The following is a 24,061-nucleotide window of genomic DNA, read 5'->3' on the forward strand; positions in this document are numbered from 1 at the left end:
ATATAAGTAAGCAGTGGGTAGGCTTTTCAGCAGACAGAGAAAAACTATGCTAGAGTACTGTAGATGCAGAGAGGTGTGTGTAGTGTATCGTCAGCCGTATGTGACTGAAGCAGCAGCGTGGGATCTACAGGTGAGTGACCTCTAATTACTATGACTCAATATTTTATATATACCCACACTTCACATGACCCTGTTGACATCAGCACACTCTGAAACAAAGTGCATGACAAAAGTAGACACATTCCATCTTCTTATAGCATTTCTAAAATTGTTGTCTGTGTTGTTCTCAGTTAAGTATACTCTGTAATTCAGTGTTTTCTTTCCTGCACATACTTTGTATCCAGACGTCAGTGAATGTTTTGAATGACTGTAGCCATATACTTTGAGTTAGCTTGTTAAGCAATATGATTTTTTTTTGGGCTATTAACAAACCATTAACTATGACTTTTGCCTGAATAAACTCCAAATGTGCTGCTTATTATTAGTAAAGGTAGTTGTTAACTTTAGGTATGCACAATACTCGAGTACCAAATGCATTATTAGCCAATATTAGAGGTTTTTAAATTTATCAGTATTGTTATTGAATGTTTAATCATGCTCATTTTCTCTGTTTTTACATTTGTCATCATTTAATGCTTACTTAATGTAAATATCTCAAAACACTAAATTTAAAATCACAGTAAAACGCAATTTTTAGCAAATCTCAAAATGTCAATTTTTATACTGTATATTATTCCTCAATTGAAAACAGTATAAACCGTACATTTTAATATAGTACAAATACATTTAATACAAAATAAATGGAGGAATTTATATATAAATTATATAAATTTAATACAATTTTCAAATAAAATTAGTATAGAGAGCGGTTATCGGTTATCTGTCAAAATGTGAAAATAATTATCAGCCAGAATTGTAATAATAATGCATACTATATCACTAATAGTGTTAAGGGGATTTTCAACAGTGTTGTGACCATTTTGAATGGGAAAGTTGTAGGGCAAGACCTCTCCGCAAAGGAAATCAAATGAAAGATAAACTTATTAGCTCATTCCAAATATATGTGTTCCTCAAAGGGCTTAATTTAAAGTTTACTGTCAGGAAATGTGCCGTGGCACCACTGAGGTCTTTGAACTGTGGCTCTGTAAATATTTTGAAGTTATTTAATCAGAGGGAAGGGTTTACAGATGAGATTACGCACTTCCGGATAAAGAGCTTCTCTTGGGTGATGGCCAGTGATGCTGGAGAAACTGACAGCCTCTAACGTCAACGTTTCCCAGGAGCCCATGATCACTGTGGTATATGGTAAAAATGTAGTGTCATTATACCATTTCATTGTCAGCAGTACTCAAAGGCAGCTTTAGAAGTTGCTTATTGTGTCAGCAGTGCCCAAAATACGATTCTTTGATCCTGAAGAGATCACTTATTATCCTTACTACCCAAGAGAAAACAATCCACCTCAAACCAAAACACGCTTTCAGATTAACCTGATGTAGATCTCTGTTTGGGTTCCACTGTGATTAAGATAATCTTTTTAAGGTTTTGTTTACCATTCAAGCATCAAACGCAGCAATAAATAACCAAATTAGACCTCTTATCTGTGATCTTGGTGTGTGTGATCTTTAAAGTCCAGTGACTTTGAGGAAAGATCAAATGGAAAATATCAGTAATGACAATGAAAGCTACGGACGTCAAAGTATGTCATCTTGTTTCATTTAAGGCAAACAAACGATTAAATGGGAACACTCGCCTCACGTCGTCCTTAGCGCCACAGATATTAAACCACACATCTTCTGAGGAGCCCTGAGGTTACTTCATGGCGATTCAAGAAACCTCTCTGTCTCCTGTTGTAAATCTGGCTCAGTCATATTTATGTTTCCAATTTGGATCAAATTCGCATTTGGATGGGGCTGAATGAAGTCGCATCGAAATCCAAGCATCAGGTCGACTCCATGCCTTTTGTGGTTTCTCTGAAGCCGTCGCCGAAAAGGTTTCTGTAAAAACCACTCTCACTGAGCCACATGTATCTTAATTATTGCCAGAGAGGGCTGAGGGTTTGAGGAAGCTCAAAGATAAATAAATCTATCTGAAATACAGTTGCAATCACTTCAATTCTCCAAGCGTTTTCATTGACGGCTAACCCTAAAGCTTCATGGAAAGTTTTATTCATTCCCCCACTTGAATTTCCTCGCATACTTAGGCATAATCACATGTGGGATCCTTCCTCCTCTACATGTTTAACAACCTTTGTCACAAGCCACGGTATTATAAATAAAGCCTTTTATACATTATCAGTGTGTGAAGGTATTCCATGCACAAATGCCATGAAGATCATCTGTGAAGCTCGATGCAAAGCAGAGGTCTTATTATGCAGGAAGTGGTTTAATTCTTCCCCCTCATGGCACGGGCCCGGCGCCAGTCCTAGGGGAAAAAGGAGCTACGGCACTCTCAGCCAGGCTCTTTCCACTCAATAACACAACCACCACGGGGCTCCACAATTTGCCTTCATCCGCAACATTCCACGCCATACCTCATTTTTCAACCTTTGATTTAGCATATGACTGGCATTAATAACCTCCCAATACATGTGTTGCTGCCATGCTTACTAGTGATTGGCTCCATGCTTTATTCTGAGAGAAACTGAGACTCTTGATTATCTGGTACTAAAGTACATCCTGTAACTTTTTTTAACGAACTTGGAGGCTGTTACTAAAACCACAATTTTCAAAATTTTCCCAATTCACAATGAAATAATGAAAGTCAGATGAGAGGTTTAGTATACTGTGCTTTGCATACAGTAGTCCTAAAAGTTTTTGGACACTTGAGAGCATCTGACTTTATATGTCTACTAAAATTCACCTTGACACCAGTGTTAGTCGTGAGAAAAGCCAAGAGTATTTGTTTGCAGATGCCAGTTGGTTATATCTAATGCAATGAAATTCATACCCTTTACCTTTGTCTTGTCTTTTAATGCTCTAGTATGCAGATAGGGCATCTGGCGAGGGCAGCTATGATTATGGCTATGTGGGCGCCACACTGGTGAGAGTATGTGGCTGGATTTGGCCATTACCCTTGTGGTTAACTGCTGGTTTGACTGATGACTGCAACCCCCAAAGTAAAGTTTGACTCATAATCAAACCAAGCTGAAGCACAAAATGTTATGTTTATGCTTGACCTCTCCCTACTTTGCACCGTTAACTTGACCTAAGACTTTGGACAAAGGGCCTCACGTCCATCTTAAAGATAAACACCTAAGTCATTTTAGACATTATCTACTGTCAGTTGCATGAATGCTTGTATTTCTTGACAGTCTATACTGTACATGTTTATTTAGTTGCAAAGTTTTCAGAATTTTCCATTTTGCAATCTACTGCATTTTAGACAAATTTTCCTTTACAATCAGTTGTAATTGCTTTTTTCTTTGCTAAGAATAGATATTCAACGTTTGCACCACTGAACTTAGTATAAACTTAAAATTAGCATGAACAAGCATTTAAGAGAGCATTTAAAGTCAACATTAAATTAAAAACTGATGTACTTTTGTAATACTCACTACAGCAAGCAATTCAGTGCATGCTATTCTTAAGAAACAACATTTGTCTGCATAAGATGTCCTTAATTAAATAACTCTCTCTGTCTTAGAAATGACCTTTTCACTAAAATCATCTTGGTTGCACAGTCTACTGTAAACCAAATAGCTGTTTAGGCATTGTTTTAACAAACTCACATTCAGGTTTGGCTCAGTTCTGATATCTAAAGTTTCTGGTATGAAACTTTTTACAATCCAATCAATTCCCAATGGATAAAATCAAGTCCACTCCCATCCTATTTTTTGATTAATTGAATATACTGTTTGAGTCTGAATACACCACATGAATTAATTTGTTTACGAATGCCATTTCATATTAAGCTATTGTTTAACTTAAGAGTTTCCAGTTGCTAAATCAGTAGATCATGCTTAACAAGTTTGTGGTTTCAAATCATGCATAAACTGATAAGATATCTACCTCGAACGTAAGTCACACTGGATAAATCACGCCAACTGTAAATGTAATTGTGCAAACATTGTATAACTCTGTACACTACTTACCTCACTTGTTTGTTTGTTTTTGTCCCTTGTAGGATGATTGACAGTTGCCTGTGCTGAGTCACGTAGCAGAATGCCCGGTGTGCCCTGCGGGGCCTTGCAACACCACACTGTGCCCGTAGCCTGTGCCATCATCTGTTCCTGGCTGTTGATCCTGGTCCATTCTGCCTTTTGCCAGAAACCTGCAAAGCTGCCTCTGGTGGGCCGTAAGCCTTTCCTGGCAGCCTGGAATGCTCCACTGGATATGTGTATGTTGAAGTACAATATCAACGTCAGCCTTGATCTTTTCCATATCAGTGGCAGTCCACGAGCCGTCCACACGGGCCAAAATGTCACCATCTTCTATGCCAACCGCCTGGGTTACTACCCTTTCTACAACGAGCAAGGGGTTCCCATCAATGGAGGCCTACCTCAGAACAGCAGCCTTGAAGCACATCTTCACAAAGCCCGAAAAGACATAGCGCACTTCATCCCTTCGGAAGACTTCCGTGGCCTGGCTGTGATCGACTGGGAGTTCTGGCGGCCACAGTGGGATCGTAACTGGAACAAAAAGTACATTTACCGACAGCGTTCAAGCGAGCTGATTGCACAGGCTTACCTTAATGTTACCGACAAACAGGTGGAAGAACTGGCACGCTTGCGCTTTGAGAAGAGTGCCAAGGAGTTCATGCAGGGCACGCTGAAGCTCGGTACACAAACTCGTCCGCACGGACTCTGGGGTTTTTATCTCTACCCTGACTGTCACAATTACAATGTACATGCACACGACTACAATGGCACATGCCCCCAACAGGAGAGCAAACGCAATGACCAGCTATTTTGGTTGTGGAACAGCAGCACTGCCCTCTTCCCAGCCCTCGCTATACGCAAAGGCCACATGGACAGCATTCACAACCTGCACTTCTCACAGAACAGGGTACTGGAGTCGCTGCGACTGGCCTCCCTTACCTCATTGCCCTATGACCTGCCTACATATGTATACACACGCTTGGGGTATAGAGATGAGGCCATGGCGTTTCTGACTCAGGTAGGAGCATAAATTCAACCAGAAATCAAAATATAACAAGATAAACTTTGGAGAATCATACACAAGTCCTCAATACAATTTTATCATACAGCCAAGAAGAATCTAGTTGAATCTTCTGATTGTTATTTGTTCAAAAACAAATGGTGATAACATTTATATCATAGTCTAACATTTCTGGACAAATTTTAACATTTCAAATGGGCCAATGTCCTGCAGAATTTAGCTTCAAATAGCTCCATCACACTTTCCTGAAGTTTCTACTGAACCTGTAGACCTTGATTAACTGGTCCAGGTGTGTTTAATTGGGGTTGGAGCTAAACTCTGCAGGACAGTGGTCCTCCAGGAAAAGGTTTGGACACCCTTGCCCTAAACACACAAACTGTGAGTCTGAAATCAAGAGCTCCCCCTTGTGGTCCAACAGAACAAACACTTATAATAATTTCAGTTAAACTATTAATGTTTTAGGAAACTTTCATTGCAATGGTGTTTTATACATATATACATTAATTTCTTTATTCATTTTCATTTCACAGAAAGACTTGATACATACAATAGGAGAAAGCGCTGCTTTGGGTGCTGCAGGATTTGTCATTTGGGGAGACCTTAACCTCACTTCTTCAAGGGTGAGATTTTTAACACCATTTGATACACCTGAAATATCCTAAAAACATCTGTTCACAGGTACCTTCTTCCGCAATGACACTTGTCTCATTAGTCAAAACTGCTGTGTTTATTAGTTACAAATCTGCTTCAAAGAGAAAATTCCTAGACAAGGGATTTTCAAGCTTGTCCTCCAAAGAAAACCTTGCTTCTGGAGACCCATTGTCCTGCAGAGTTTAGCTCCAAATCTAATCAAACACACCTAAAACAGCTAATCAAGGTGTTCATGATGACTTGAAAATTGCAGGCAGGTTTGTTGGAATAATAGTAAAATATAAAGCTAATTTTTAAAGGTGATCCATTATAAAACAGTGGTTCTAAACCTTTTGACTTAAAAGTCGCCTATACACGTTAAAATAATTTAGACATTTATGCTGTTATTGTGACAAAGCTGCTTGTTTCCAAAGTTTTTTATTAACAGCAACTGGGATCATTGATATAATACACTGAACACAATTCATTTTATGATTCTAGAAGTTACAAGAACCATATGTTTTCCAGTAAAAACCCGTTTAAAAAAACCCTGTTCTAGATATTTTCTGTAGCAGCGACACTTTAACACATGCAAAAGTTTACCAGACTCAATGATTGCAATGCAATGTGACATTTACATTGATTGCTGGTTCAATACAGAATGCATTAATAAACTTGCCAGCAAACTTTGCACTAAGTTTCCTGTAGTTTAATGCCACAGTTTTAACTTACGGTAACTTCCTGTGTCCCCTCAGCACAACTGTTCCAAAGTGAAGGCATTTTTGAACCATAGACTGGGTCAGTACATCACTAACGTTACCCGGGCAGCAGAAATCTGTAGCGACTTACTGTGTCAGTCCAATGGGCGATGTGTCCGTAGAGACCCACAGGCACCACACTACCTGCACCTGAGCCGCGGCAGCTATCGGATCCTGTCCAATCGAAACGGCACCTTCACCGTGACCGGACAGCAATCTAAGAACGAGCGGCAGATGCTGGCCGACAAGTTCCGCTGTCACTGTTATCAGGGGTATGAAGGAGAGCGCTGTGATAGCATAGAGCCGGAGGAGACAGACGAGGACAACATGATAAAAGAGGATGTAGAGGAGGAGGACGGAAAGAAGAAACCAGAGGTCAACAAAGATGTACAGGATAGTGCTGTGCCTTTACAAAACGCCTTCATCCTGACTGTTCTACTCCTCTTGTTGAACTTCAGTTCTATTTAGAGGTGAAGTGTGTATTTTCTGCACCACTAACATCATCTGGTGCATGTTCAATAAAACAAGTTTACCAAATATGCCAGGCTTATTTCAGTTAGTCTGACTTATTTAGAACCAAATCAACTGACAAAAAGTCAGACTAACTGAAATAAACCTGGCCTATTTGGTAAACTTGTTTTATGAAACAAGCTCCAGGTGGAACTGCAAAAACAACAGTTATTGTTTCCAAACAGGTTTCCCAAACACCCCCTGTATGCCATTGGTTGAACAATCAGATAGCCCCGCCCCAAACTCACATAATTCGTTAAGACTCTGTTGACATGTTCAGCTGGTCAGATTCACAAACAGAGAAATGTTTTTAAAATGCTACAGAGCCAAAGTTTACACTAGAGGGCAACCAAAATATATTTTTTTTATATCAAGGTGGTCAATAGCTGATAAATATATATGAGAATTTGATTTAAAGATACCAAATAACTCATGCTGCAATTAATTTTATCACGGTTGACAACTAGTCTAGACTTTTCAAGGGAATCAACCTACAAATAGCTAAATTACAGTTGTATTTTCTTCAATCTCAGATTAGAAAAATGACACACTTCACCTTTAATGAAAAGTGGCTAAAGAGCCACTTTGATGGCACATCATGACATGTCAGGTTTTAATATTTGTGATTTTGCAATACTGAAAAATGATAGATGTTACAATGGTGCTGTATGCTAATGTAGATGAGATGCAAGCCTTGTTTGCACAAACTTCAGTCTGAATATTTTTTTTTAAATTGTTCTGGATGAATGCTCGATGATTGTTAACTCGTCACTGTTTTCTGACAGGAAAGGTTAAATCTATGCAGTCTGTTTTTACAAAGCACTGACAACCAAGATGCTTCCCGTGATGTATATTAGCAAGCTTATCACTTACAACAATACTTGCTATCAGAGCACTTCAAAGTCAGGGAGCGCTGGGTATTCAAAATTTACCTAAATGAGGTAAGATCCACATATTATATAAACATGTCATGCTTTATAACCTAAACTGGCCAAATGTTATATTTTTCAAAGTTGCTACATACCAAATAGCTAAACTTAAAATAATTATAGCCTATATCAGTGCATCATTATTTGAAGTGAATTGTGCTAGTGGGTCAAAATAATCCTTAACCTAAAGGTAAAAATATATATATATAATAAAATAAAATGTGCCTCAATTTATAATATTCTCAAAAAAGGGAAACAGATATTATACACAAAATCATGTTCAGATGTTACTGTTCTCATTTTATTGAAAGTTGTATAAAATACAGTACAAATCCCAACATAAGTTTGTCATTATACCATTATATGAAACAATTAATCTTTATATCTTTATCTTTCATCATATTTTAAGCCTTTATCAATATTGCACACTAGAATAAATCATTGTACTCATCATACTAATGATGAGAAAACTCAGTGGACACAACCAGAGTTGAAGCTAGTTGAATTTCATTAAAGTACAAAGTCTCATTTTATTGTCTTTTTGTCCCCCAAATTCCTGAAATGTGTGTTAAACCAAAGATTATGAATATGTATGTTTACACATGTAAGTCTGCATTTGCTAAACTACAGAATGCTGTGGTGCGTGAAAACTCATTATGATTGTACGTTAAACTGTGTCTTTTTTTGCTCTTGTTTGAATGAAGCCAGAATGATTGATACTGAAAACAAAGAAAGGTATTATACCTCAACATCGTTCAGTACTTTGAATACTTTTAATTAGCAGAATCTGCAAACTGTAATAGAGGTCTACAGATTGTCTTACATGTCCAGTTTCAGGTTGAAGGATAATCGGACCATGTTTTATCACTATTTTCTGACCTGTTTTGACTCAGTGTGCTGCATTTTGTTGCATGTAGACCATAGTTTGTATGAGACACTATTATCAGAGCCTTCATTATTGGTCAGTGTCTTTTTTTTTACCTCACTGCTAAAGTTCTCCAAAATATATTTCCACAGAGTTATTTTTTATTCATCTCAAAATCAGTCATTTATGCAATGTGTAATTCATTACTTGATTTTTTTTTTTTTTTTTTTTTTACATTAAGCAATACCATTAATCAAATACTCGATGAAGACAAATGTTGCTTGAGTCTTGATGCACTGCAAATAAAGGATTGTAACCTGGTCTTGATTCTCATTGTCAACATCTTGGAATGCATTACAGATTCTTCAACAATTTGTCATACAATTTGATCTGATCCTCAACTAAGCCACCTGTACATCAATTTCCAAACAAAGTCTGCTTACATTTTAATCCCTTTATCAAACATGACATTTAAACATTCACAGTGCACAGAATAAAATGTGTGCGATTTAATAAATTGTAGAACCTCCCCCTTTGGGTCATCATCTGGTCACATTACCCAACTTCTGTTGAGCTTCAACTGGCAGATGGCATTACATTTTCCTGAAAAATGTCTTGATAACCTTGGGGATTTATTTTACCATTGATGATAGCAAGCTGTCCAGGCCCTAAGGCAGCAAAGCAGCCCCAATGCCCCCTCCGCCATATTTTGCATTACAGTTGGGCCTGAGGTTTTGACACGATTCAAAAATACCGGTACAGGTAAATACAAAAAAATTCAAATACTTAAAAAAATAAAAATCTAAACCAAACAAAACCTTCTACTGTCTCTACAATTACCTTAAGAGTCTCGAAGAGGTCTGAACTCAATCATTTGCTTTTACCAGTTTGAATAAGATAATGATCCACACATAAAAGTGAGATTTTGATATTTCTTGCATTCCAAAAGTACAAAATGATTGTACAAAATAACACAACAACAACAAACTCTTGGTATATCATTAAATATAGAGTTGATTTAGGCCTAAGTGGCCTGATGTTTAGGAAATGGTTTTTAAAAGTAACCCGAGAACATATTGACCGGTTCTAACTACACTCATGTTTTTCCAGTTACATACAAGCACAGTCTTGCATTTTAAACATTGACCTCTGCTAATATTTAACAGGAACCTGCGCAAGCTACATTTGATTCTTGCTACAGGAGAAACCCATTTGACTCGGTAAGATACTCATTATTTCTACAGTAAATCTCAAACTAAACTAAGAATATGCATTTTAATTTTAAAGACATATCCTAGCTCCATATATTTTATTATAAGAAAGATCTAGACAAACCACCATAATGTTTTAAAAATGCATACCATTTGTCACGTTGTTCAAGTAAAGATCATTTGAATACTTCAGGGTTTATTTCTGCAATGTTGTATTTTATTGTGTCAAAACAATCTTATAAGATACTGTTGCACAAATGTTTTACTTATTTTAAAACATTATTATAATTTTTAATCTCAATCAGTGTACACAGATGGGAGACAAAAGGAAACAACGGTTAACATTTTACACCTTTCTCTTCATTACATTCGGGCATCTTATCACATCACCGTCTCCTCCACCAACAGTAGCTCCTCTCTTCCATAGGCCTTTTGTGCTGTTATGGAATGCTCCTATTTCTAAATGCCAACAGCTGAAGGTCCCTCTAGATTTATCGCTCTTCCAGGCAGTTACCACACCGGCCAGGGAACGCAATCAATCCCTGACCCTGTTCTACAAAAATCGAATTGGCCTTTACCCCTATGTGCACCTCCACTCCTTGAAAGAGTATAATGGCGGCATCCCGCAGAGGGGCAACCTGTCTGCTAGTTTGGATAAAGCTAAGGAAGAGTTTACCCAGTACATTCTGGACTCAACCACTGGTCTCGCTGTCATGGATTGGGAAGAGTGGCTTCCAATGTTTGACCGGAATTTGGATGACAAGGAGACCTACAAGGAACTGTCCGTCAACTATACCCTCCAGCAAAATTCTTCCCTTGACCTGCAACAAGCATTCAGCAATGCCAGACTACAATTCCAGCATGAAGCCAGACGTTTCATGGAAGAAACGTTGAAAATGGGAATCGATCTTCGACCTCTGCATCTGTGGGGCTACTACTTGTTTCCAGACTGCTATAACTATGACTTTGAGGAGTCAAACTATACTGGTACTTGCTCAGAGCACACAAAACAGTTGAACAACAAGCTGCTCTGGCTGTGGGAGGTTAGCACTGCCCTATACCCATCAGCATATCTGCCAGTTTCTGTGAGTGGAAGCAGGAGCGCTGCACTGTTTGTTCGTCACCAGGTGCAAGAGGCAACAAGAGTGGCAGCCCTGCCAAAAAGTCGCCACACTGCACCAGTCTACGTCTACCTACGGCCTCTCTTAAGGGACCAAAATGAGCTTTACATGAATGAGGTACAGTATGGAGACTACTGGCTGTTATTGACCATGGCAAAGCATATCAACTGATACAACCAAAACATGGAAAGTATAGTCTAGGCCAGGAGTGTGCAAACTTGCTCTTGGAGGTTCAACATCTTGAAGTTCAGCTCCAAATTATATAGTAAGTCTGAAGACCTTAAGCTCATTTGAGATGAGCAAAATCTGGTCAGAACCGATCAGTTTTGCTTCAAGAGGTCAGAACTGTCTGCCTTGACTGCGCTTATTTCACTCCTCCCCTCACTGCAGCCATCTACTCTCGCTTACATTTCAGGCAAGACTAGGCTCATCTCAAACAAGCCTCTTGATTAACTGGTTCAGGTGTGTTTAATTGGGGTTGGAGTTAAACTCTGAAGGACAGTCACCTTCCAGGAGCAAAATTGGACACATCTGGTCTAGGCTGGTCATTCCCAACCACATTCCTGGAGCCGCCACAACACATTTTTAATGTCTCCTTAATCAAGCACACCTGATTCAACTCATCAGCTCATTAGTTGAGACTCAAGACAGGGGCTGCGTTCCAGTCTGTTTTTTATGCCCTTCACTCGCAAACTTTCTCGTTTACTCCGATGTACGTCATTGATTACCTTGCATGAGTGCCCACTACTGGCTGAACTCTCGCAATGTGCTGAATCGGAACGTCCTAAGCCCTTGATCACTTAGAATCTGTTATGGAGTTTGTTTATTGTTTACATTTTTTTCTAGGGATGCATGATATTATCATAATCGGCCGATAATGGCTTTAAATGTAAATATCGGCATCAGCCCGATATGAAAAATAATGCCGATATGTCTTGCCAATAAGAGGAATACTTTAACTCACATGTGCTCAGGGTGTGCTAGTGATTAGATCACGTCAGCTGTGTGGCTCATTCTTGAAGCAAAGTTTTGTCTGAAGGATGATTAGGTTCACTCTTTTGGATCGCTGCATTTAATCTGTGAAAGCATGTACAGAATGAGGTGTTCTGTGTGTGATAGAGTAAACAGTAATAGCACGTGCATCGGCAGCCTCCCCCGGGTCCTAATGCCCGTTCGGTAAGGAGTTTTAATCTGTAGGGGGCCCTGTTGGCCTACTTCTAATTAAATTAAAAGTAAAATAGCCAACACAAATATCATTTAGACTGTGTTTCTGATTAAATAAAGCAGTAATTGACGTCATAAAATAATGAGTATGTTTTGATTTAAAGGTCAGAAGCTATAGCTTGCATGAAAAAAAATAAATAAATAATCACAAACATGACACTTGTAAATTAAATAATTTTATATATACTGATTTATTCATTAATGGGTAATGTTTTATTTTACAAAAAAATCATAAGCTGTAAAAGATTTTTAGAATTTTTACAACTCTTTTGCTTTAGACCATCTACAAATGTTAAATCTTAAAATAAAATGTTAGGGTTAACTGCATCTTTCTGCGGAAATAAATTTCAGCGATTGATATATAGTTTATTTATAGTTATTTTCAAAGCTTCAATGTACTGTCAAAAAACCTTCATTATTGTCGATTTAATTCTAACAAATTAGTTCTTGTTAAAAACTAACCAAAATTAAAAATATTTTACTTATAATTTCTGCACAGGAGAGACTTGGTGCTGTTTCCAAACAAAAGAAAATATATCGGTATCGGCCAAAATGAGTTGAAAAATATCGGCATATCGGCAAAAATCCAATATCGTGCCTTATGAATTTGTTTGGCACAGCATTCTGTATGTATATAGGTATGCTTTGGCTGATATTAATTTAAAAAAATCATTTATATATTATAGAACTGTTTGGGGTAGGGATAAATTAAACGCAATCTGCGATGACGTCATAATCGTGTTGCATTGTGGTCTATGGAGCGGCCTGAAGTGTGCATATGAAGCAGACTCGCTCCCTCGGTCAAAATCGAGGGGTCGAGGGTCTGTCCATATAACTTCCCTTGTCCACTTCACGAAGTGGAATGCACTTCAAAATGGCAGAGGGGAAGTGCTTAGGAAAGTTCACGAGTGCGTGTCTAAAAGTGGAGTGGAACGCAGCCAGGGGTGTTAAACTAACTTCCTGTAGGGCCACAGCTCTGCAGAATTTATGCTAGATTCCATTTGTATTCAAAAGTCGGAAATTCCGAGTTCTGAGTAGGAGCTTTTAACTGGAACACCCTCCCAAATCTGAGGTCTGACTAGGAATCTCAGAGGAATTGCAACAATTCCAACTTCAGAATATAGCTGCTCAGTGCATCAACAGAAGAGAAACCGTAGTAATATATTATTTATTAGCACTTATGTTTGTCTGTGTCTCAAACTCAGTGGTGCACACAGTACTATCCAACCTCTATTTGTGGACATGATACTATGGCATTATCTGTGCAAAGTACAGCTTTTTATGTCATTCCCAGCTCCGACATCCGACGTAAATCGAATGCAGGATTAGCTTCAATCTTAATTAAACACACCTGATCCAGCTAATAAAGTCCTTCAGGGTTACTTGAAAACTATAGGAATGTGAGTTGGAGCAGGGTTTGAACTAAACCTTGTAGGACTGTAGCCCTCCAGGAGCTGAGTATGAAACCCCTGCTTCAAGGCCTGAAATGGGTGTTAGACAAAGGAGACATGCATGCAGAATGCGCAGTATTGAGGGTACTCTAGGAAACCACAGGTCTAGGCCATATAGGTTTCTTGCCATAATATGCTGTCTGTTTTTCTATAGATTGATTTGGTAAGCAGTATCGGTGAGAGTGCAGCCCTGGGAGCTTCCGGGGCTGTGCTATGGGGGGCTAGTGCTGATTACAAAGACAAGGTAATTAGATATATGAATAATTTGTTAAAAAACTATTGTTTTAAGAAAAAAAATTATGTAAAACACAAAAGATGATAATCTGTAGAATATCATTGCTGCTATTTTCCTGAGACTGGTGATGTTGAGCTCCATAATACTCTCACATTCTCAATCAATTATGCACAAATTCAAGTACGATAGGTCATAATGCATGGTGCCAGGTTTTACACCAGTGACAACTGATAGGGGTGTAACAGCACACAAAATGTTTTTGAAGTTTTGAAGTCAAAGTTCTGTCTATGGCTGTGCCATATAAGTGGATCTTATATAATCTTATATAAGTGGATATATACTGTAAATTAACAACTGGTCACAAAATCCATAATATGCAATGTTTTTTATATCAAACAACATGTTTATAGTACACAAAAACAGGTGAAATGTGAGAGCTCATAGGATCGTCAGCAAATAATGATTTTAGTTTTGGACTACACATGAATATATAATAGGCTTTAGAAGACTTTGAATATAGTGCCTAAGGTTTATGGACCACTACCGTGCTGTGTTGTATTTCTAAAGCTTAATACACCCCAGTACTTGATCCATAGTAGAAAGAAAATCATGTTTTTGGAATGACATGACATAAGCATGAAAAACTTACAATAATTTTAATGCTTCTCTTTCCTTTCAGACTTCATGTGAAGCCTTGTCTGCATACCTGTCTGATACTTTAAACCCCTACATTGCCAATGTCACCTCTGCGGCCCAGCTCTGCAGCAAAAGTCTCTGTCAAGGCAAAGGACGCTGTGTCCGCAAAAACTACAACTCAGACGATTATCTCCACATTAGTTCAGAAAGCCACCAAATCATTAGGAAAGATGGGAAATATGTGGTCACGGGGACCCCCTCTCCAAGTGATCTCACTTACTGGGAAAACAAATTCACTTGTCAGTGCTATGAAGACAGGAAGTGCACAGCTACAATACCTTCTTTCTAACAGAAAATACTGTGGAATAAGTAGACAAAATTATTGTACGTAGAGAGGGTAATTTATTTACATTACTTCTCTAAAAAGTGAGTTATTTTTGTTCACTAATGATATATACAGAGCAAATGAAATTGTCTACAGTCTAATAAAATGTATAATCATGTCACAAACTGTCAAACACAACACATCATTTTAATTAACTTTCGTTGTATTAAAAATTAGGCATTTTTGATACCTAAACAGACATATGCATGTTGGAGTCACTATGATGCAAAGGTAAAAAGAAAAAAAAGAGCAATATTTAAGAATCAGGGGTGTCTTAAATTGATCTTAAAATTATAAGTTAAAGCACATTTCAAATTTCGGACTCTCTTTCCATGGCACATTTTAGTCTGCCTGGGGTTTACTACACATAAACATATTCCCATACATGTAAGTAGACACAGCCCTTCAGGAAGAGTTTTAACCAAGAGGTTGCAGATTTAAACCACCGGGAGTCGCTGTCTCTGCATTACATGCACACTTGATCTGAACCCAACAGTGCAAATACTGAATCTGCAATTTAAGATGCTCATTATCATTATGAACGTTACAGTGTACTCAACTATCCCACACAATGTTGTATTTTTCAAAACGTTTTGTTTGTCGTAGGACCTACACAGACGATCTCTCCTCAATATAGTAATCAAGGATGCAATTTAATCTTTCCCAATATATCAATACATATCATACAAACATTTATAATCGAATGGAGAGCCCCATTCCATCTAAAATCTACTTACCGTGTCGATACACTTAACACTTATCCTGAAATCCACCAATAATTTTGAATTTCACCGATATTTTAACTAATTTTGAGGTTATTTTCAACTGCGGCGTTTACCACACGCAGGTTTGATGACGCACTTGAGTAAAAACGAAAGCTGATTGGCTTAAAAGTTCATCTTTGACAATGATTGGTTATTGATAAGGAAAGAGTTTTTTCTTTTTGAGGTTAATTATTATTATTTTTTATTCTTTTTAATGTCAAATTTTACTTTTTTTTATTTAAGATACTTTTTATGATAACTTTTAAGTTATGAATGTTCACAATTTTCAAAATATTCAAATAAACGATATTTATATAACATATCATAAATATGCATAACAGATATAAACTTATTTATTTAGTTAGTTACATATACTTGACTGTAGATGGCAGTGTTGTTGCGTCTAGCACTAAAGCTAGTCCACTCATATTAATCTTAATAATACAATTTTTTTTATCGATTATGAATTTTTATTTTGAATCTGAGCTAACCCAAAGATTACTAAATTGTATTTTACAGAACAAACAAGTCTCTAAAGACCAAACCACCACCAGTAACGTTTCTGATTCACTCCTCAAATTTCTGGGCTGGTAGAAATCCCCACCAAAAATGCTTCTTTAATGTGTGTGCCACACAGTAAGATCAGATGTATGTTTTCAGCTGAAACTGCAACATCAACATGATCAACAAAAGATCCTGCAGTGACCGCCTGTGACAGGCATAGTGTTCTGACTCTGAAGGGGGCTGGTCCGCGCTTCCACAGGGTGACATGACGCAAATGTCCCTAGACAGACAAAAGACAGCTTTTACTATTGAGTAACACAAACAGAGACTGCAACAGTGACTCTATAAAATAAAGGAAAACATACAGCTAAAAGGAACGGGTGAGAAAATGCAAGTCAGCTGTTGGGGAATGTGTGGGCATACATTAACATACAAATGATATTTTTATGCATTAAATGTGTGCAATAATGTATTTACATAACGTATTTAAGTCAAGCTACCTATGATTCCTAATATGTAGCCTGTGGTTTGAATGGATACAATTTTAATGCATTCTTACGGATTTTGCCAAAAGATATTGTCAGTTGCTGTAGATCAGTAAGATGTGACTTTTCTCTAATGCCTGTGAATATGTTGATGCCTCAGGTCAAAGTGCGGGCTGTCATTGCTCTAACAAGGATTCGTAGTGTTTATGGCTCCCCTTTAGGTTGACCTACTGACATACATTCTGAACCCTGACTTTGAGACCATCTGTCAGACTAAACCTCCCCAAAACACATGTGAATTCCCACATGACTATCTATAGCAACATTAAAGGAATATTTCACCCAAAAATGAAAACGGTCATCATTTACTCACACTCAAGTCTTTCGAAACCTGCATGACTTTCTTATCTGAAACACAAAAGGAGTAATTTTACAGAATCGACTTTCCTGAATGCATTTACAATACAGTATCATAAAAGTAGACCCCTAGTCAATATTAGGCCTACTTAATCTTCTGTTGTCATATGGTATCTCCATGTGAAGAATAGACCAAAAGTCACATTCATGAGAAAACAATGTCCGATTCATTAATGAATCATTCTTTTAAATCAGATATTTTAAATCAATTGGTTCACAATGTGTGCATCTGAAATAGCATACAGAGAATTATTCGCTAGCGAATCCGATTTTTTTTTGGTTTTTGCGTTCAGCTTAGTGAATCGGTTTGTTAACGTTTCTCTGGAAGGTAAGATCTTCAATTAACATCTTAATTTTCGGTCCTTTCCTCACAAAAATCTTAACGCTCAAGTTTTAGGGATGTACAGTAATGATAATTTTATGTTCATTTTGAAGCTTGAAGACTCGGGTACTCACAGTACTGTATAAAAACGAGTACAAAGAGAAACAGTAGTTACAGTACACAGTGCTTTTTCACTTCTCTTAACCAAATGCTTTGTAGACACGCATCAAAATGCGTCATTTCTCCCCAAGTGTGTCCTTGACCTACGTGGAGCAAAACATGGCAGCAAATGAAGAGAAATTAATGAATTTTTCTGAAATGAAGTAATTTATCTCTCTCCAGCTTAAGGATGGGATCAGTGTTATGAGTTAAGGAGGTATTTATTCACGGAATAAAGTGCTGGCCTTATATAATTTCCGTAATATAAATTTTCCTCTATGCGCTCACATACAAATGAATGATGACACATGTTCAGTGTTTTGCCCTTGAGTTATGTGATTCATAATGCCTATAACACAAATGTCTGAGGGTTTCAGTGGACTAAAAGACCTCTGACTAATCGCACACAAGGTTACCACTGACCTACTTTTGGGACGTTCCGGTTTGACGTTCTTGGTTCCATTCGAGAAGTCCACATTCTCAAATCTCTTTTCATATGTTGTTGTTAGTCATTTCTTCTCTTAAAGTTTCCAAATGATCAACTAATGACTGCTCATTAGTGATTTTTCAAATTGATTAATCTTTAGAGTTTCTTTTACCAGACCACTATATTCGAATGATATTGAAGATGAATATTATTTGTTTAGGATGACACTGTTATCATTATTCTTTTGATTTATAACACAGCGTACAGCGTCTGAGGACTATAGCCTGTCAGTGTTCCCATAGATCAACTCATTCAGCTCTTTGTCACCGTCTATAAAGGGCTCAGATCATGCGGTGACCCAGAGGCTTGCCAGCACCACTCAGTGACAACTGGATTGAACCCACCGACGCCACCTATGTGTCATTCCACCACAAAAATCATCCCAACCTGCAACCAATAGGTGGACTTGCAGCTCTTCCATGATCATGGAAAACCTGGAAATACAAGGAAAGGTGCAAAGGTGATTTCTAGGTCTGGAAGGGTCATAGAAATTAATGACAAATCGTAAAAGGTACTCAAACATAAAGTTACCAAAAGTATGTTTTTGGTACAAGAACCAAAAGTGAACAAATCTAAAAAACCTTTTTAACCATGGATATTGAAGGTTATTCATTGATGCCAATAAAGAAATTTCATTTTTTCAGAGTGTGTCAGGCAGTCTAGCTTTGTAAACTATGCATGAAATGAATATGCATGACATTTTTCCCTCCAAAATTTTCATGGAGGAAATTTGGCATGAACGGTGTGAGTGAATGAGAAGTTCATTTAGGACAACATCATGCCCAAGACATGGTCCTGGTAAACATCTTGCTCATCTCTGTACACACACATAATTAAACTCCATCATGCATGAGGAGAGATTGGCTCGGGGCTCAGGAATGAAATCTCATTAGCACAAGCCTGCCACGATTGGCAATTACTCAATTCACTTGTCAGCTACGGCCCAGAAGTAATGCCTTGTCGTTCCTGTGCACAGATGGGCGATATCCAACATCATCCTCTCTCCACTTTCTTCACTCCTTTCCCTCTTCTTCAGCTTAATGTGACTTTTTGTCGTTGGAGTAATAAGCAGCTGTCCTCCTCTTCTTACAACACCTATTTTGTAAATATATGAGTTTAATAACATTTATTGTTAATAATAAATGAAAAGATAATTTTATATAATCAATAATAAAAAAAAAAAAAATCCATTTCTATTTCTGTCTATATCAAACAAAATGTACTGAATTGGTTTCTCTCTAAAAGGCAGCCTATAATTGTGTTACATTTTTAAAAAAATATTTGTTTTATTTAAATTTATTTGATTAAACTGAACAATAAATGTTGTCAAAATAAATATAGTTACATTTAATAACATAAAATACAGTACATTTAAATAAAACAAAAATATATAATTTATTAAAATAAAAAATCAAATCAGTTTTTTTCTTTACATCATACAAAAGGTGTCTGAATTGCTTTATTTTTGTAGGCCTATAATTTTAGATAACATAAAATGCTCAGGGGAAATAATAAATTTTATGGCAATCTTTCCAACCTTGCATTTTAAGAAAGAAGTGCTTTATCTCAGGCCTCCTGAACCCATCAAAGTGACGAGACCATTACTATTATATGCAATATCGCCTTTGATGTCTTTCCATAACAGTTCTCTCTGGAAACCCTTCAACGCAAACTGCCCCGTCTATAATGCAACTGGCAATACATGGGAAAGCATGTGAAATCTGCTATGGAAAAAGTGACCTTTGCAACGTGTGTGGCATTCGGAAGCTTTTCACCCACTGAACTGAGCAGAGACACTTTCTGATTGTATCACTTTGAAGGATTTTGACAACAAAATAGCTGATGTTTTTAAAGACAAGAGTTTTAGAAAAGGACCAATAAAGAAAAGCAAAATCTAGGATATTGGGAACTTTTAAATGGATTCACCTCAGAAGGGAAAGTGGCCATATGATTTTGGATATCAATGCGTGTCGAAGCAAACATATTTCACATTATTGGACTCATGGCCCCTCGAGTGCTTAAAATGAATTATAGCACCTCAGTGTCTCTTGCGGTCCTTTTGTTTGTGACCACTGAGTCGCAGGCCAGTAATGCTCATTTGGCTTTCTCCCACATGCCATAAAAAGTCCACACAGGGCAGTAATTGTTTCCTTTCGGCTCGAATGCCACAGTGACGCAAACGGTTTCCTTTGTCCAAATGAAAACACTGCAAATTTCATTCTTTTTTTTTTTTTCTTTTGCTAAAAGGTTCATGTTAGTATGTGTCTTGATACGCTGAGAAAAATCTCCTTGAGAAGCTCACAGAGACGCACATACTGTATGGGAAAGTGGAAATGGAAAATGATTCAAAACGAAAAACCAGTCATCAAAATGACTTTTTGTTTTTGCAAATGTAAAAGAAAACAGAGCTGAGAGGTCACAACTAACTTTACATGCGAGTACTAAAGAACAGAGATGGTTGAAAAAGGATGTTTTCTCTATTTCAGAGAGAGAACGAGGGAGGGAAACAATGCTGAGATTGTTCATATACACCCAGTTAAGCATTATTATGCCAGTGGATGATGATGCACATTTAACCCTCCTCCAATCTTACAAATATCGGTCTAACTATCTGAGACTAGTGTAAAACATTGGGTTTTTCCAATTTTAAACTGCACATTTACATTCCCTTTGGGAGCACTGACAGTATTTTTTTCTGGTTCATTAAATGCTTGTTTATGCACATGTAGAGCATTAGCATTCGAGCTACGCGGCTAAATGCCTAAAGAACAGTATTTTTGTCTTTGTTTTTAACTGTGGTGACTCAGAATGCTGATTAACATCTACTCAGGGTGCATGTTCAGTCCTGCGGGCCACTGTGCTTCGGGTAGTACATTATTTTTTTTAATTTTTTTATTTAATCTGACATTTAAGGTGAGCTCTAGATTTTTCAGATAAGACGTACGTTTTCCTAAAGTCTGAAAGTCTTCAAGTTTGTGGACCTGAGGCTGAACTGTAAGTCTGACGAGGATAAATCTTTAATTTTAAGCATTGAGGTGAAGATGAAAAGATTAAACAGGAGTTAATTTTGGATACTTTACAAATGTATAAATTACTCATTTTCACTTTGAAAATTAAGACTTAAGGACCATTCACACCAAGGATGATAACTAGGCCTATAACGTTTTAATAAAAAGCTCTAATTCCATGCGAATAGTGAAGTCCACATCACAGCTACAGTACTGAGGAATGATATCATTGGAATCACTTCCAGGACAAACAATAAGTGGAGAAACAATAAAAACATTGACAACCAATAAGAAACCATCCTGCATTAAAGCGCCCAATAATTTAAAGTGACAGTCTACAAAACTTGTGTACTTACAATAAACAGAATGCTGTTGTGCGTTTGTGTGGACACTAATATGCTTCGTTCTTCTTAGTTCTATCGTTCTAATTGGGACCTCTTTTATTTGCACCTCTTTTGCTAATAATATATAGATTTTCTTTAAAATCCAATTAAAAATAAAGCAAAACAGAATCATTTCCACAAGTGATCTCAGACTTTTGGTACCACTCTATATATTTGTAATTCTATATGCAAATAGCAATTATAAAATAATAGCCCATGAATCCTTATAAATATTAATAGTACTTTAATTAAAGCATTTGTTACTGGGTAAATTACTTTGCCAAGTTGAGATAAAAAGAGTTTAATAATTAATGAGACACTCATAATTATGTAATGAGTAAAGGTCATTTCTCATCCGGTGCACAATTTCACCATCCCACAGGTTTGGGGACCCATTTATGTCTTGGATAATCATCCAGTGTTGAACAGGGAATAAAATATAAAATTCTGTTTGATATGATAATTTCAATTAGCCCATTCCCAAAAATCATATTATTTGACATTTAAGGAAAAGTTCACCCCAAAATGAAAGTTACCCCATGATTTACTCGCCCTCAAGCATAGGTGTTTACGACTTTCTTCTTTCAGACGAATACAATCGGAGTTATATTAAAAATGTGTTGGCTCTTCCAAGGTTCATAATGGCAGTGATTGGGGGTTGAGATTTTGAAGCCCCAAAGGTTGCATCCATCCATCATAAAAAGTGCTCCACACAGCTCCGTGGGGGTTATAAAGGCCTTCTGAAGTAAATCTATGTGTTTGTGTAAGAAAAATTTCCATATTTAAAACGGTAATCTCTAGCTTGTGCTAACTGTCGTACGTGCGTTCACGAGAGACGTTCTGTAGGCATAGCATAAGCTCCAGTGAGAAGTGACAAATGGGGAAGCGCAGAGGAGAGAGCAAAACAAAACACAGGTCACGAATTAGAAGTAAAAAACAAGGCTATGTAAAGAAAAATGTCAGAGGATTTCAATATAAGCCAAGAGGAGACTGGTTTTTCTTTGTTGTAAACGAAACGTGGTTCTCGCGAGACTAGCATATTCTCACTGGAGCTTACGTTACGCCTACGTCACCCGCTGGAACGCCACTCTCTCGTGAACGTGTTCAACAGTTAGTGGAAACTAGAGATTACGGTTTTAAATATGGATATTTTTCTTACACAAACACATCGTTTCGCTTCAATATACCTTTATTAACCCCCAAAATCTTGACCACCATTCACTGCCATTATAAAGCTTGGAAGAGCCAGGACAATTTTTAAATATAACTCTGATTGGATTCGTTTGAAAGAAGAAAGTTATATACACCCAGAATGGCTTGAGGGTGAGTAAATCATGGGGTAATTTTCATTTTTGGGTGAAGTATCCCTTTAAAAAGGCTGGGTTTATTAATTTAATGGCTACAATAGAGTTGTCAAGTTGGCACAAATGATTGAGATTTCCCTTAGGATCAAATCAAAGGTTGAGGATAATGCTGATGACGGGGCAAAAGGAGGGGATGTGGGGTGTTCCGTTGTGTGAACATTAGAACAGCTCAATTAGGCATTTCAAAAGCAACCTTTTAAACAAACTCGAAGGTTTTTCACATTCTCCTTCAACAAACAGCAATTTGGCAGTGCCAACAATCCCATAATTCCCCTTCATAGGGCAGCTGAGGAGGGGCACTGCAAATAGTACATACAGTGTGTGTGTGACAAAGAAGAGAGCCGCTCACACACAGGGAAGAGTTCACAGGGAACTCATTAACGCATTCAAGCATCCATCACAGGCGGTGACCTAGAAATGAGGGACAATTCCACAAAAGGAATAACAAGACAATAAAGCCCTTCTTTTCCATGGATGGCATCCTCTCAATCAGATAGATCCAATTAGAAGAGACGCTAAAAAGCGGACAGCCATTATAAGTATGGGTAGTATCCTGGCCCAAACACCTAAAACTGTTCCCATCGGTGTAAACATTGTCTGGGAAGATATTGTGCATAACTTGCAAAAATTAAGAAATGCCATAGTAAATCTGGCATAAGAAATTAATAAATCGCCCCAATAAAAAGTAAAATGAGTTAGAAAAAAAACAAACAAAAATGAGACAAACAATGAATTTAGTCCTTTCAGGACCATACAACATCTTAAGTATGCATTGTAGTGGCATGAAGTGCTCATCATTCATGAAATATTAATATGACACGTGCCGTTCAAAAAGAATGACTGTTTGTTGGTGCCTATGAATAATTTATTAGGCCGAAGTGTGGGTTTGAATGATGCAATCTACTTAAATATGCATGAGAATGTCATCAACGAACACTCAGAGTGCCTTAAAATAAAATACAAGCTAATTATGATAGGAACCTATTTTGAAAGTCATGCTAGAAAAAAGTTGACTATACACAGAAGATGGAGACAATGCTGTCAATTATGATTATATCACTTTTGCATTGTTCCAAATTTGTATGACTCTCTTCCG

The 24,061-nt window shown here is 37.4% G+C and overlaps 2 protein-coding genes and 1 long non-coding RNA gene across 4 annotated transcripts; 2 read left to right on the top strand and 1 right to left on the bottom strand.

Annotated features, from left to right (window-relative positions):
• Positions 1-9,049, top strand: hyal4 (hyaluronidase 4). Of its 2 annotated transcripts, XM_058767705.1 has the most exons (5): positions 1-130; positions 2,980-3,115; positions 4,123-5,114; positions 5,648-5,737; positions 6,503-9,049. In XM_058767705.1, the coding sequence occupies exons 3-5, from the start codon at positions 4,161-4,163 to the stop codon at positions 6,971-6,973; spliced, it is 1,515 nt and encodes a 504-aa protein (XP_058623688.1). In that variant the 5' UTR covers positions 1-130; positions 2,980-3,115; positions 4,123-4,160; the 3' UTR covers positions 6,974-9,049. The 2 variants fall into 2 exon arrangements, with proteins under 2 accessions (XP_058623688.1, XP_058623687.1); XM_058767704.1 differs by lacking the exon at positions 2,980-3,115 and having other exon boundaries at positions 8-130.
• A 909-nt stretch (positions 9,050-9,958) lies between these two features.
• On the top strand, positions 9,959-15,229 carry spam1 (sperm adhesion molecule 1). Its single transcript, XM_058767707.1, has 4 exons — positions 9,959-10,029; positions 10,326-11,258; positions 13,971-14,060; positions 14,731-15,229. The coding sequence occupies exons 2-4, from the start codon at positions 10,335-10,337 to the stop codon at positions 15,034-15,036; spliced, it is 1,320 nt and encodes a 439-aa protein (XP_058623690.1). The 5' UTR covers positions 9,959-10,029; positions 10,326-10,334; the 3' UTR covers positions 15,037-15,229.
• Positions 15,230-16,493: 1,264 nt separating this feature from the next.
• LOC131534687 (uncharacterized) lies at positions 16,494-18,517 on the bottom strand. Its single transcript, XR_009269417.1, has 3 exons — positions 18,151-18,517; positions 17,199-17,233; positions 16,494-16,620 (listed from the first exon to the last, which is right to left on the bottom strand). It is a non-coding gene; the product is annotated as an uncharacterized LOC131534687 (long non-coding RNA).
• Positions 18,518-24,061: the final 5,544 nt, after the last annotated feature.

This window comes from Onychostoma macrolepis, chromosome 25 (assembly GCF_012432095.1).
Source record: "Onychostoma macrolepis isolate SWU-2019 chromosome 25, ASM1243209v1, whole genome shotgun sequence".
Lineage (NCBI taxonomy): Eukaryota > Metazoa > Chordata > Actinopteri > Cypriniformes > Cyprinidae > Onychostoma > Onychostoma macrolepis.

Bases quoted from the DNA above. Each gene is read 5' to 3' on its own strand.
- hyal4 (XM_058767705.1), top strand. From the start codon at position 4,161: ATGCCCGGTGTGCCCTGCGGGGCCTTGCAACACCACACTGTGCCCGTA. The intron at 5,115-5,647 runs GTAGGAGCATAA...TTCATTTCACAG, and splicing joins CCATGGCGTTTCTGACTCAG to AAAGACTTGATACATACAAT. The intron at 5,738-6,502 runs GTGAGATTTTTA...GTGTCCCCTCAG, and splicing joins TTAACCTCACTTCTTCAAGG to CACAACTGTTCCAAAGTGAA.
- spam1 (XM_058767707.1), top strand. From the start codon at position 10,335: ATGGGAGACAAAAGGAAACAACGGTTAACATTTTACACCTTTCTCTTC. The intron at 11,259-13,970 runs GTACAGTATGGA...GTTTTTCTATAG, and splicing joins ATGAGCTTTACATGAATGAG to ATTGATTTGGTAAGCAGTAT. The intron at 14,061-14,730 runs GTAATTAGATAT...CTTTCCTTTCAG, and splicing joins GTGCTGATTACAAAGACAAG to ACTTCATGTGAAGCCTTGTC.